Genomic DNA, 13,487 nt, shown 5'->3' with positions numbered 1-13,487 from the left:
CAAACTGTAATAAGTAATTGATTTGGAAAGCCTTCATGGCGTATAAATATCGAACCGTGATAGAACAAGGACCCACCTCAAATAAAATAAATGTATGCGAAATTTACTAAAATCAAACATGCTTAACCAAGATTTATCGGTTTGTAATCTAAAAGAAAATAATTACAATACATGCAAAGCTTAGAAATAACATATTGATGAACCCTGTGAGACACAAGGCCCTCTTACCTCTTACAATGATGTAATTTAGACCCTGCGCAAAGAAGAAGACTGCATTTTACATAAGTACACAATGGACAAGATGAGTACTTTGTAAAAGAAACCCGGGAGAGAACTTCGCTCGTTTACTTTTCTTATCTGAGAAGTCAATATTTAACGAGGTATGTATTCACTTTATAGCAGATGAACTTCAATATCACTGGACAGTTTCAAATGAAACAATGTATCTTATGATATGTAATAAGTCAATAGTACCTGCGATAGCAAACGTTAAGACTAATAAATGCCCCTAGAGAACAACTTCTAGAAATGCTAACAATGAAACAAAAAACTAAAAAGTTAAGCTAATTGATAATATCAATATCAGAGACTAAGAAGTATTTTTGGAAAAAAATAGATACAAAGAGTCATTACTTTTCAAACTAATAATAATACCAAAATATAAAGAAACCACCCCCATTTATAGCCATTTTTAATTTGTCTTTAGCTTACTATATTTAGGAACGGTTGAGAAGAGTGGTAAGGAATAATAAACATAATTTTCGAAACATATTTTGTTAAAGCAAACACTGTATGGTCTGAATAGAAGACTCTGAAATGAAACTAACAAAGTATGTGTATTGTGCTACTTGGATCAAAACAAGTTGTCAACACTGTTGTAATGAAGTTAAACCGTTATATATGTCATGAAGTTCAGCAGTGACACTTGTTGCTTAAATTTAAGATCATGATATTTATCATACGTTTATGTGTTTGCGTATTTACGTGTTTATGTGTTTACGTTTACGTATATTTATCATACGTTTATGTGACTTCAAATGTTTTGTAACCATGTGGAGACTTAGAATTATGTTCTAATAACTCTATAACTGAATGAATATACCGCCGCCTTATTCTGATTTGGACTGTTTGTGCTTGTATGTCGACTAAAAGTAACATTTTGCAATCAAAAAGAGACAACATTACAACCATCATTTTTATGATTATGACATACTGATTCCATTGCTTATACTTATCTACATTTCAAAGTTTAAGTAGATGATACCAGGACGTAGCTTGTGGAACTTGATTTTGATTTGATTTATTTCATACCAACAATACAAAGGCAAAACAAGACACTTGTGTAGGGATAACACAGAAAAGGTTGTAAAGCAGATTTATTTTCATTGCGGTTCCTGTACTTACAAAATAATAAATACATAACTTAAGAGAGCACACTAAAAACCAAAACCAAATTCTAAAATAGTCAAGACTATAAAATGGCTCATAGGTTTAATAATATCCTCCGACTCTTGTGTTATCAGTAAGTCTAAAAGATGCTTTGTGACTCCCGTTTAAATGCATCAGGACGAGTAGTGCTCTGAAACTCCTAAATGGGAGAATTCCTTACTTGTAGTATAAAAGCCTAGATCTATAAAAACAACAACGTAATAGAGTGTAACTCTTGCAAAGTTAGTTACAATCAAATTTCCTTCTTATCTTGCTGTTGGATTTGCCTAACATATGTGTGTTTCTGTAATTTATAACGACATATTTATATTTTATAATATATCATAACAATCAGGAAAAAAACACAACAACAACAGACAAGCATAAGTTAGGTAGGTAACATGTCTGCCAACTGGCAGACATGTTACCTTCCTAACGTTCTGTTTTTGTTATTCTGTACTTTTCATGTTGTTATTCATGTTGCATATCCTCAAATTATATTCAAGAGATAGTTATTGAGGAAAATATAGAGGTTGTATACATACTCATACAAACACGTTCAGTCTAAGCAATGTCAATACGCAGAGTAGATACCTTGTGGTATAATTTACACATGTTGACAGTACACCGAGTAGCATACATAGACCTATTCTGATCACACCAAATCAGTAAAACGCAACAAACGAGACTTGCATTGTTATTTCTTTTTTTCAGAAAATGTCTTTATTTAACTACTAAATGTATTGATTCCATACTCTGAGAGTGACGTTTACTAAACACTGTTAACGGAAAGACAATAAGCCGATGTCCTTGAGAAGCGAAATGAAAATATTGAGAAACAAAGTCTCCTGATACTAAAACTTTAATTTTTGGTTTAATTGCATTATGTGGCGGTTGGGTATGACCTAAGTATAAAATAACTTCAAAGCAAGACCTCTTAGCGAACAGTTATGGATGCAAACAACAAACTAATCAAACGAAAGTGAATGTATTGGATATTGTGGGTTGAGCTGTCAGTGCACATAAAACTCGCAAAAATTATACTACGAGTGTTTTCTCCAAGCCATTCAATTGTTTTTGCTTACCAATCAAATAATTTCACCGCATTGGTATATGCTAATATTCTAATTTTTTGTTGTTAACATCGTATAATCGTCTAATCAGCAGAAATTCAGCCGTAATGATAGGTACACTGTAATGACTGTAAATACTACTTAAATCAAGTGAATATGAAAATACTTCACATAGTGTCACCCGTTTCCCTCACTTCCCCCCAAAACGTGTTGTTTTGTTTTAAAAGACTGTATCTAGTGCGTTAATTATAAAATCGTCAGGCAAACTATAAATAATACAAATATGAGATCGTCTGTAAACAGTGTAATTAAATATATTATAACCTAAATAAAAATATGATATTTTTACTCGAAATGAGCATGATCGCTCTTTAGAAAAAATGCTGCACAGATGTGTCAATAAAATTTGATAATTGACATAATCTCTGTCTCTTGTTGCAATACATGACACAGTGTAAAGTAAATATGAACTTTGATAACACCCTCAATGTATGAGGAAAGTGGAGTATACAAAACGTAACTGCGCCAATTTACATTAACACGGCGGACACTTTTACTAAGGAAGTTGTGTCAAAATATTTACCAATCAGAATTGACCAGAATGAGACACATTCGTTCTTTATAACTATTGCATACCGCTATTTATATTGAAACCAGTTAAACGTAACAACATAGTTTTGTGTAATCCAGTAACAATTCGTTAGCTAAACTGCACAAAATTTCCATAACCTTGCCATCACAATAAGCCGATAACCATCTTAGAGTTTAGGCTTTGGTTTCTCTTCAACATAGTGAAGTAGTCGATTACCCGTTGTTAGGTTTATTTATGAATTATATATTAGTGTAAAGGTATATACGGAACAAGCAGTTTGTGTTAGTGTTCTTCACGCACTAAATAAATGAACTCATAACGTTACTAAAAGAAAGAAAAAGGAAAATGACCACTCACGGCATATCATTATTCAAGCTGTTGGAGTTGGCTAGGTAGTTGGGTGCTATTAGAAGGGTTTAAAGTGAAGAAAAGTTCATGAATTCTCCTTACCATTCAATATGTTTTTGATCTCTCGCTAGAAAAAGCGGTAAACACATTTGTCAAGTACTGTAATATGATAACATATTCTTTATACGCCTATCCATATAACCTGCTGCGAAAAGCAAACATGAACTTTGGAACGCATCAGATATGTAGACCATACTCCGAACGGCGCCATTTTCTTTTACTTGGCAGACCTGTGCTAGACCTGTGATTCTATGTTTTTATTAATGATTTTATTTGTATATTTTTGGCGGATTACATCTAGACTACCTTAAACAGTAAGTACGACGTTTGTTACTGTACTGAGAACGTATGATTCCTTGCAACGAAGGGATTGCTGTTAATTATATCCACTGCGTTGATATGTTATTGCTTACATGTATAAATACTGTAGAAATATTTACTGCCTAATTGTAATGCAGTATACTTCATAATTTTCTACTACACGTGGATGTTGGACAACCATGTAGAGCATTCAGTTCCTGTTTAAGCCTGCGTGTTTACGGGTTTACAAAATGCGTATTTCATTTACCAATCAGAAAGAACAAGTAAGAAAAATAGTTTTTATACATCATGTATTACATTCCGCTTACAACGTTATAATAACTTGGTCGTGGTTGTATATCTCATTAAAAGTGAAAGTAAGGCTTATACCAAGAGATATGCACTGTCCTTTGTATGCAGTATCTGGTCTTCTTCAAACATAAGTTGACATTACATAACCATCAACGTGAAATCAGTATGTTTTTCGATTATCAATCATTGTAAGGCTATGTATGACTAAAATCGTGCATATTTTTACACACGTCCTATTTATAATACACCACTCCCACAGCTTTGATTTTGACAGCTTATGTTGATGTCACCTCTTGGGTTTTTGGTCTTGTATACGACGTAAATGAGTAATCATTGAAACTGTAACCTTCACTTTAATCTGGTGTGATTATGGATAGTTTAGGGGACATAAACCCACACAGACCTCAATGTAGGGATATGTTATGTATAGTGTAAAGATATGGCACGACACATTGTAGCAACACCGACATTAAATACGTGTTTAACAATCACCTAAATGAGTCATATCATATGCATTGAACAGGAAGTGGTGACGTTAGGTATAGGACTGACAAAAATGTAAAGTTCTAATTGTGAGAAAGCTATACAGCAATTAAAAGGAAGACAGAAGTTTTTTTTTAATTAAACAATCTCCGCTAAGACACAATCAGCATGTATTATTTCCGTGTATGTTTTAGACCTAAAATTTCAAAGACAGGGTCACGTTAATATATCTGAAGTACCAGATTCTGATGCAAATTATGTGAATTCGATTTTAAAGTCACGATAAGTGGTCTTTAATTGTTGGGTGGGTGAGGTAGGAGAGGCTTCGGTGATCCTGCCTAAAAATACGTAACGTACTTTGAAGTGCCGTACAATATTGAAGTTGCAGGCAAAGTTATTATTGGAAACCCTTACATCACAAGCATATTTTATCTTTGACCATAATTGTATGAAGACCCATGGAATAGTCGTATCTTACCAACAAGCGAAGTACTGCATGTCACACATACTAAAAAGACAATATGCAGGGTATAACGAAACTAAAATAGAATGGCATTGGTTTACTTTTCTTATCTGATAAGTTAATATTTAACACGGAGATTTAGTTCTATTCATGTAGGACGAACTTTGACTTAATTGAATTGTTTAAACTGATATAGTACATTGCATTAGGTAGAAATAACAAAGGACATCACACTCAAAGTTTAAGGCAACAGTAGTCAATACACAACTTAAAAATTGAATGAAATTGGGCAGTATAATATGCGGCTATTGACTTAGGTATTCAAAAGCCAATTGATCCTATTTATTATTAGCTTTCGAGAAACAGGTATGAAGAAAAGGAACACAATGCAATTTTAACTGCGAAATAGAACGTAACAAACCGAATACAAACCATAAAAACAAAGCACTTGATATAATGTATTGTACAATATCCACTGACTACAGTAGCTGAGTGTTCAGGATACTGACAAATAAATTCAAAGCATTACTTTGAAGTAATAGATTCAAAATAAGAAACAACAATACAAAAGTGAATGTACTTGACCACTCTACTAAGAACAGAGAAGGTTTTTTTTGTTTTAATGAATATGTTATCAGTACATAAAATTGGGAAGTTTCATTTCGAATCAGATTTGTAGGAAGACAGTTCAACCGTTGGATAGTTTATCAATTATAGTGGATCTTATTCATGTGACATGTTTAAGCCTCACGATACACTTTTTGTAAATGACTGTAGCAAGACCCGACATGATAAATTTGCATGTGAATCATACACCCGATATGGGTAGATATGAAATGAGTGGTGAAGAATCAAATTAACTAGTTTTATTAAACTTTCAATTAAAATGTGTTGATATAGTTAATAACGCATAGCAAATATATATTGCAAAACCATGATAAAATAACGAGATCATTATAACAGTTGGCAACATGATTAAATGCGATGAAGAAGAAAACGATAAAAACAAGGAACAATCATTGAAAGTATTATATCATTATGGTTCGATCGGTAGACAAAGTACACTATACGCGCAATATACGTGCAATGTGTTAACATACTCCCAACGTCAGAATCTATACAATACCTTTCAATGAAAAGCAAAAAGAGTTAGGAGGATAACTCAGTAAAGATATTAATCATTCAATATGTCAGTGATCTATCGATATACTTTGTAGTGTACCGGTTTGCTAACAAAAGAGGTAACGTACTCTTGATATCAGTCCATCAATGAAAAACAAACATGACCTTTGGTACCATTCATAATGTATGCATATTGTGGATTGCACAGAACGGTATCGCGCCATTTGATGTTCACATGAATCACATCAACCATAGCCAATCCTAGCTTAATCATCTACCCTAGCCAAATCAAATTCGGAGATATTTGGGTCTTTTGAAACGTTTCAATGTTTATCATTAATAAACATTCAATCATTGATCACCGAAAGGCGGTCATACGGTTTATTTATGAGTTGAACATTTAGCATGTCATACAAAAATATATATAAATGATGAGATTTGATCAGTAACCAGTTAAGATATTGGAATAATTCTTTATGAAGAGACCAAACACTTTTTTTTCTATTTAAGTATTTTCCATTGCTGCAACTACAACTACGATATTTATATATCGATCGCGAGACTAAGAGCGGCAAAGCTCTGTTATTACAGTAAAGACATTATAATATATAATATCGAAGACTTTGGTTGGAATTAGAATTTAGCGAAGAAATATTAAGTTCTTTTCAAATGTCCTAGTTTTCCTTTATGTTATGCTTGAGAAATGTTTAACGGAAATAACAATGTGACCATCACGTTTAGTTTGCGGACTAGACACACCGGCTAGTGACACACACGAGAGGTTTAAGAAGAATACCACCCATTCATATATTAGTCGTGTAAACACTGCGCGGCTTGTTGCATATTTAGTTTTATCATGAAAAGTAAATGCAGCTAGAGAATCGACGTTATTTGCTTGTAAATGTCAAACTATGGTAGTCATAATGTAAGGTTATATTGTAAACCCTATTATTCATTTCAAGTCAACCAAACGAGTTACTTAACAGAAAGACTTTGATGTCTCTTAATTCACAAGCAAAAACACAAAGGCAAATTAAGTAAAAATAAACTATTTCATTATCTATAACTTGAAAGCTGCATACTTCCCGGACACTTTTCATGCTTCGCCTCTGTAATGTTGGCTCCGAATGTAAATCATAGCTGCCTGGGCGCTATATCTAAATTCGAAATACAACAACGAACGTACGATGTCTATGAACCTAAGAGTATCATTATCTCTGTACCTAACATCGAGTTGTCCATAATAACTAAAAAATACTATCTGCATAACATCAAAATATAATAAAAACAGTTAAGTGAGAAGATCAAACAAATAAGAAGGTTAAACTTATTTGGATTCATTTACGAGAAATACCTTCCAGCAATCTTATGATATGCGGATTGCGTATATGCAGACTACATGCAAATACACGGTATATGCAAATTACAGGTTAATTCCATAAAAATCGCCGCTTAACTTCAACAAATATACTTGTCTGTTCGCTTTTGTTTAGCGAAGTCATGCTATAATGTTTTCACTATCAGATCAATATGAAAACTTTTAAATATTTGATGAATGCGCACTTTTCTGATTCGTGCTTTGAATTCGGTGTTTATTGTTAACAACTTCTTTTGTATTTACTTTCGTTTTGCTGAAGTGTTTATCGAAGTTCAAAATAGATTACTGATAACACGATAGATAAATAGCTAACCTGGGTTTTCGAACACGCGTTTAGTTCCGTTTCAATGTATATAATTGCTACTGATATGGTGGTTATAATGAAGTCTAGTAGATATTAGGTTTTGTATCATATTCATATCATTCGAAATGTTGACCAGCTGACCATTTATTGAATACAGCGCCCTATATTAGTATAACTGTTGTTACGCAGTGTACATGGTTCATAAAACGGCGACATGTACCATACTTAAGAGTATAGCTAGTAAGTGTCCTTGGCCCATTTTAACTACTAGGAAACATGACAGTAACTCCACAACTGAGGTATAGTTTGCTTCTAGGCATCATTATGCACGACAAGGTTACTGAAGTCGGTTACCAAAAAAAAAAAAAAACGATCAACATCTCTCTTGAAACATGCTACGATCCTGGTCACAATGAATGTTTTTGGTACAGGTTTTAATTTCACGTTAACATATAAATAACGTTTCACGGAATAAATGTGAGGAGGAGATGCCACCACTCCAACCCTACTCTGGAAATGTTGATATCGCCAATGCCTTACTTTGCTCGTTTTTAATACAATTATAAAGAGTATCGCCAACACATCCATGTATACGATATAATGTTCGTGTTCCTTTAAACTGTGGAAACGAGACTTAATATAGTATGTGTATTATTCAACAAAGTTGTGTACGGTATTGTAATGAAGGCAACCCGTCATTTCTGCCATGAGTATATCAGTACCTAACAATCAGTTGTACAATATAACTAAGAATTCCCATCTGCATCACATCAAACTTTAATAAAGGCAGTTAAGTGAAAGGATCACACATTAAAGCAGACTAGACTTATATGATTCATCTACCACACATAATTTATAGGAAACTTTTCATAGACCTTTGTGTATTACGTATAAGCAGACTACAGGCACATACATGATATATGCACATAACAAGTAAATTTGATAAAGAGCCGCGATTTAACTTCATTAAATATACTTGTCCGTTTGCCTTTGTTTTGCGGAGTCATTAATTATTTATTCACTGTAAGAACAAAAAGAAAACTTTAAAGACCAACTATGGAGACTTTTCAATGAACATAAAATCCCACCGTGTTGAATGTATGTAATCCTTAACTCACTCCAATTACATTGCTGTAATTAACTTTACCAATTTCGGACGTTAAATACGTGAAAAATGGGAGAAAAGTCAGTTTTTTATAAAACCTGTTTCAGACATTCCTGAAACATTCCGAAGACATCAGGTGACCATGTGACGTCACTGTTTGTATACCTCACTCACAACAATACTTTTAGTGTGTAAAGTTGTATACTTGAGCTGCCAAAAACATCAACGACATTACTCCTTTTCCCCCGAAATGCCACAATTCTGTGTTGTTGGTAGTTGCAGTTATACCTCATCCAACAAAAGCATCAGCTTTTTTTAGATTTCCAAGTAAAAGAACCGACGTAAAACGCCGCAGACTTTGGATCAATTTTTGAGATACACTCGGGAAGATTTTTCAGCACCCGGAGTATCTCATGCCCATGAGTCCACATGCATGACACTGCCTATGTGTAAGCTGCAAATGTCTCATTCTGCGAATGTTATATTCTGTCGATAGCTGTGTCGGACCATGGCCGGACATAGCTAATGTGAAATTGACCGTAAACAAGCTCTGGACGTCCTTACATGTAACATTATATCACGCAATTGACAGTATAATATTTACCGTAAGAAATGACCGTGTATATACCGTGCCTATAGGGTAGCATTGTTAGTACATGTATGGCTCACAGTATGTGTAAATAATAATGCTATAGGATTTCATTGTATTTATCTATTTCCTTTGTTGTATTCCAGTATCGTGAGTTCGTCATACATTGTGTTATATTGTCCATTATGTTTATTCCGGCATCTGCATGGTCCAATTTGAATAAAGACGGTTCTATGTAGCGATCGGACGTTTTATTTCGTTAGTGACTGTCTTGTGATTGTGGGATGTAACTGGTCAAGGCCTGTTTCAACTAGACCTAACTCTATGGAATTACACAGAGTCACGGTAGTATTTCGCCTAGGATTGAACGAGAAACGTGGATTTGGATATTCACTGCTAAATTTTGTTTATTGAAAGGATACTTTTTCTGTGTTTGCACTTTTGGATATTACAACGAGTAACTATGACTACTATGTTCAGCTGAAGCTTAGTCATGTATATGCTACCCTGGTCGATTCGGGTCAGCGTCTACTCGTAGTTGTTCGATTATGTTTAGTGTCTTTTTGGTAATTTGTTGACAGTAACATAAGCCATTTTCCCGTCACATATCACGCATGAGGCATCTTTTAGGTCTATTCTTCTGTTCAGTTTACGATATCTTGCGATGAAATTGTATTACGGAATCGCCAAGCTGCTTCCCAACATGTTCTACAGTATATTGTACCGTACGGACCTATTGACGCTCCGCTATGTAAAAGATGCTTCCATTTCAGTGGAAATTTTGCTAATGAAATAACCAATTTAACTAAAATTTCTGCTTATAATTGTCTTAAAACTAGTTGTTAACCTTCATGTGTTCTTGTTTTAAGCTAACAGCTTTTTAAACGCTCGAAATTGGAAGTCAAAAACAGTACAATTGATCGCTATCTGTGTACAAACAGTGCCTATATCAGCGTTTGATTTTCGCCGTATACAAACAATGACGTCGCACGGTGACCAGAGGCTCCTTTGGGTCAATCTCTGTTTTCAGACATTCCAGAGGTTCATGTCACGTGACTACCCAAAATGTCCATTTTCGTGGTCGTTTTTTAATGGGTTATAGTAGGTTTTCGAAGATTATTTTTTACACATGTTGATTATGGGTATGTAAACTCCTAAATTAATGGAAAATCCCCCCAAAAAATTGCCTTCATAGTTGGTCTTTAAAATATATGAAGAATGCGCCTTTTCTGATTCGTGCTTATAATTCGTTGTCTATTGTTAACAGCTTCTTTGTATTTACGTTCGAGGGTGCTGAATTGCTTATCGAAGTTCCAAATTGATTACTGATAACACAATCGATAAATACCAAATGAGGGTTTTGGAACACGCGTTTAGTTTTGTTTTAATGTTAAGAATTGCTGTTGAAATGGCGGTTATAATGAAGTATGGGATATATTTGGTGTCGTATCATACTCATATAATCCAAAATGTTGACCAGCTGCCCATGTAGTACATACATCACCCTATGTTATTATAAGTGTTGTTACGCAGTGCACATTGTACATAAAACGGCGACATGTACCATACTTAAAGATTATAGCTACTAAGTGTCCTTTGCATGTTTGGATTACTATGAAACAAACATGTGAGTAACTCCACAATGCAGGTATAGTCTGCTTCTCAGCATATATAATAATGCACGACAAGGTTACTGAAGTAGGTTTAACAGAAAAAAAAATACGAAACGATCAACATCTCTCTTGAAACATTGCACGATCCTGGTCACATAAAATGAACGTTTGGTACAGGTTTTAACTTCACGTTAACATTTAAATAATGCTTCACCGATTAATTGTGAGGATGGGATGCCACCACTCCAACCCTACTCTGGAAATATTGATGTTGCCAATGCCTTACTTTGCTCGTTTTTAATATAGTTATACAGAATATCGCCACCACACTGTGGTATATGAACTAATGTTAGTGTTTTTCTTTCAAACTCTGAAACAAAACTGAATAAATTGTGTGTATTATGTTACTTGTATCAAAGCAAGTTGTGTACGCTGTTGTAATGAGAGCAAACCGTTATTTCTGTCATGAAGTTCAGCAGTGACACTCGTTGCTTAAGTTTAAGATGATATTTACCATACTTATATGACTTTAATTGTTTTTGTAACCGTGTGGAGACTTAGCATTATGCCCTAATGAACATAAGTAAAATGAAGATGCCGTCGCCCTCTTCCGATGTGGACTGTTTGTGCTTGTGACTAAGAGACAACATTTTGCAATTACAAAGAGATAGCATTACTACAATCAGCTTTTTTTTATCATGATGACATACTAATTCAATTGCTGACATCACTAAGACTCTAAAATAATTTCAAACTGTTAGCAGACTTTGTAAGAGAATGTGTAAAGTAAATTGGCCTGACGTTTCGATCCTAGCAGGATATTCTTCAGAGGCTAAATGACAAGTAACAAACAGTAACAGAAGGGATACAAACATGCACCGAATACAGATAGGTTAATAAGCATGGTGAACACAATGGTATAGATGTATAAGGGAATTAGTAGACAAGGGATGAAGAGAAGATAGAAACCAACATGGGAAGAGGAGAGGTAGGTGATAAACAAGGAGAAATTGAGAGGACAAAGAGAAATTTTATAAAATAAGTTGTGTCACAATATTGACCAATCAGAAATAAGCAGAATGGCACACAATCGTTCTTTATAACTATTGCATACCGCTTTTAATATTGAAAACAAATAGACGTAACAACATATGTTAGTGGAATCCAGTAACCATTCGTAAGCAAACGTCTCACTTAAATTGCCATAACATTGCCATCACAATACACCCGATAATCATCTTTGAGTTTGGTTTTAGGTTCCTCTTCACCGTGGTTAAGTGGTCGTTCCGTCTTTTAGGTTTATTTATGAAATTCATAGTAGTATAAAAGTATTTCTGGAACAATCGTTTGGTGTTTATGTTCTTCACCCACTAAAGAAATGAATTCATAACGTTACTAAGAGAAAGAAGAGCAAAATGCTCACTCACGGCATGATATTATTAAAGCTTCTGATGCTGGCTAGATAGTTGGGTGCTTTTAGAAGGGATTAAAATGAAGAACACTTGATGAATTCTCATTACCATTCAATATGTTTATGCGTTCTTGCTAGAAAAAAATCAGTAAACAAACTTATCAAATACTGTTATTTGATAAGATATTCTTAATATCCCTAAAACCTTGCTGCAAAAAGCAAACATGAACTTTGAAACTCATCAGATATGTAAACAATACTCAACTGAATACGGAACGGCGCCATTATACGTTTACATAGCAGACCTGTGCTAGACCTGTGAACCTATGGTTTTATTATGTATATTTTTTTGCGGATTACATCTAAACTGCCTTAATCGGTAAGTACGACGTTTCTACAGTCCTGCTAACTTAGGATTCCTTGCAATGAAGGGATTGTCGTAAATTGTATCCAGTGCATTGATCGGTTATTGATTCCATATGTAAATACCGCAGTAACATTTCATATGTAATTGCACTTCAGTATTATTTCATAATTTTCTACTATACGTGGATGTTTGACAACCGTGTAAAGCATAGAGTCCCTTCTTTATTCTGTGTTAACTGGGTTACAAAATGCGTGGTTCGTCTTCCAATCAGAGAGAACAAGTAAGAAAACAACATTTGCTTATCATTATTAAATTCGCTTACAATGTTATAATAACTTGGTCGTAGTAAATTTAAATTAAAAGTAAGGCAAATAACAAGAGGTATGTCCTGTCCTTTCTATGCAGTATCTGGTATTCTTCAAACATAAGTTGACATTACATTTCCATCAAAATGATATAATTAATGTTGTTGGATTATCCCTCATTGTGAGGCTATGGCTGGAATAGTGACATTCCCATTCTGCTTTTAATACACCACT

At 34.1% G+C, this 13,487-nt stretch overlaps 2 protein-coding genes across 6 annotated transcripts in view; one reads left to right on the top strand and one right to left on the bottom strand.

Annotated features, from left to right (window-relative positions):
• LOC139982377 (tyrosine-protein kinase CSK-like) overlaps positions 1-13,487 on the bottom strand; it is a 244,925-nt gene that overhangs the window by 9,943 nt on the left and 221,495 nt on the right. For 2 of the 5 annotated variants that reach the window (XM_071995134.1, XM_071995138.1), the window contains exon 1: positions 229-357. The exons of 2 other annotated variants lie outside the window; for them this stretch is intronic. The gene's annotated coding sequence lies outside the window, so the exon portion shown is untranslated. Of the gene's footprint in view, positions 1-228; positions 358-3,450; positions 4,597-13,487 lie in introns of those variants that run through there. One more of the 5 variants, XM_071995139.1, reaches the window with a different exon arrangement.
• Positions 7,547-13,487, top strand: part of LOC139982485 (uncharacterized) — a 74,992-nt gene continuing 69,051 nt past the window's right edge. Inside the window, exon 1 of the mRNA XM_071995382.1 lies at positions 7,547-7,610. Within this exon, the coding sequence (XP_071851483.1) occupies positions 7,555-7,610 (56 nt within the window). The 5' untranslated portion in view covers positions 7,547-7,554. The remainder of the gene's footprint in view (positions 7,611-13,487) is intronic.

The sequence above is a fragment of the Apostichopus japonicus genome, chromosome 16 (genome assembly GCF_037975245.1).
Source record: "Apostichopus japonicus isolate 1M-3 chromosome 16, ASM3797524v1, whole genome shotgun sequence".
In the NCBI taxonomy this organism is placed as follows: domain Eukaryota; kingdom Metazoa; phylum Echinodermata; class Holothuroidea; order Aspidochirotida; family Stichopodidae; genus Apostichopus; species Apostichopus japonicus.
The sequence above is the reverse complement of the archived record's forward strand: the minus strand, read 5'-3'. Positions and strand labels throughout refer to the sequence as shown.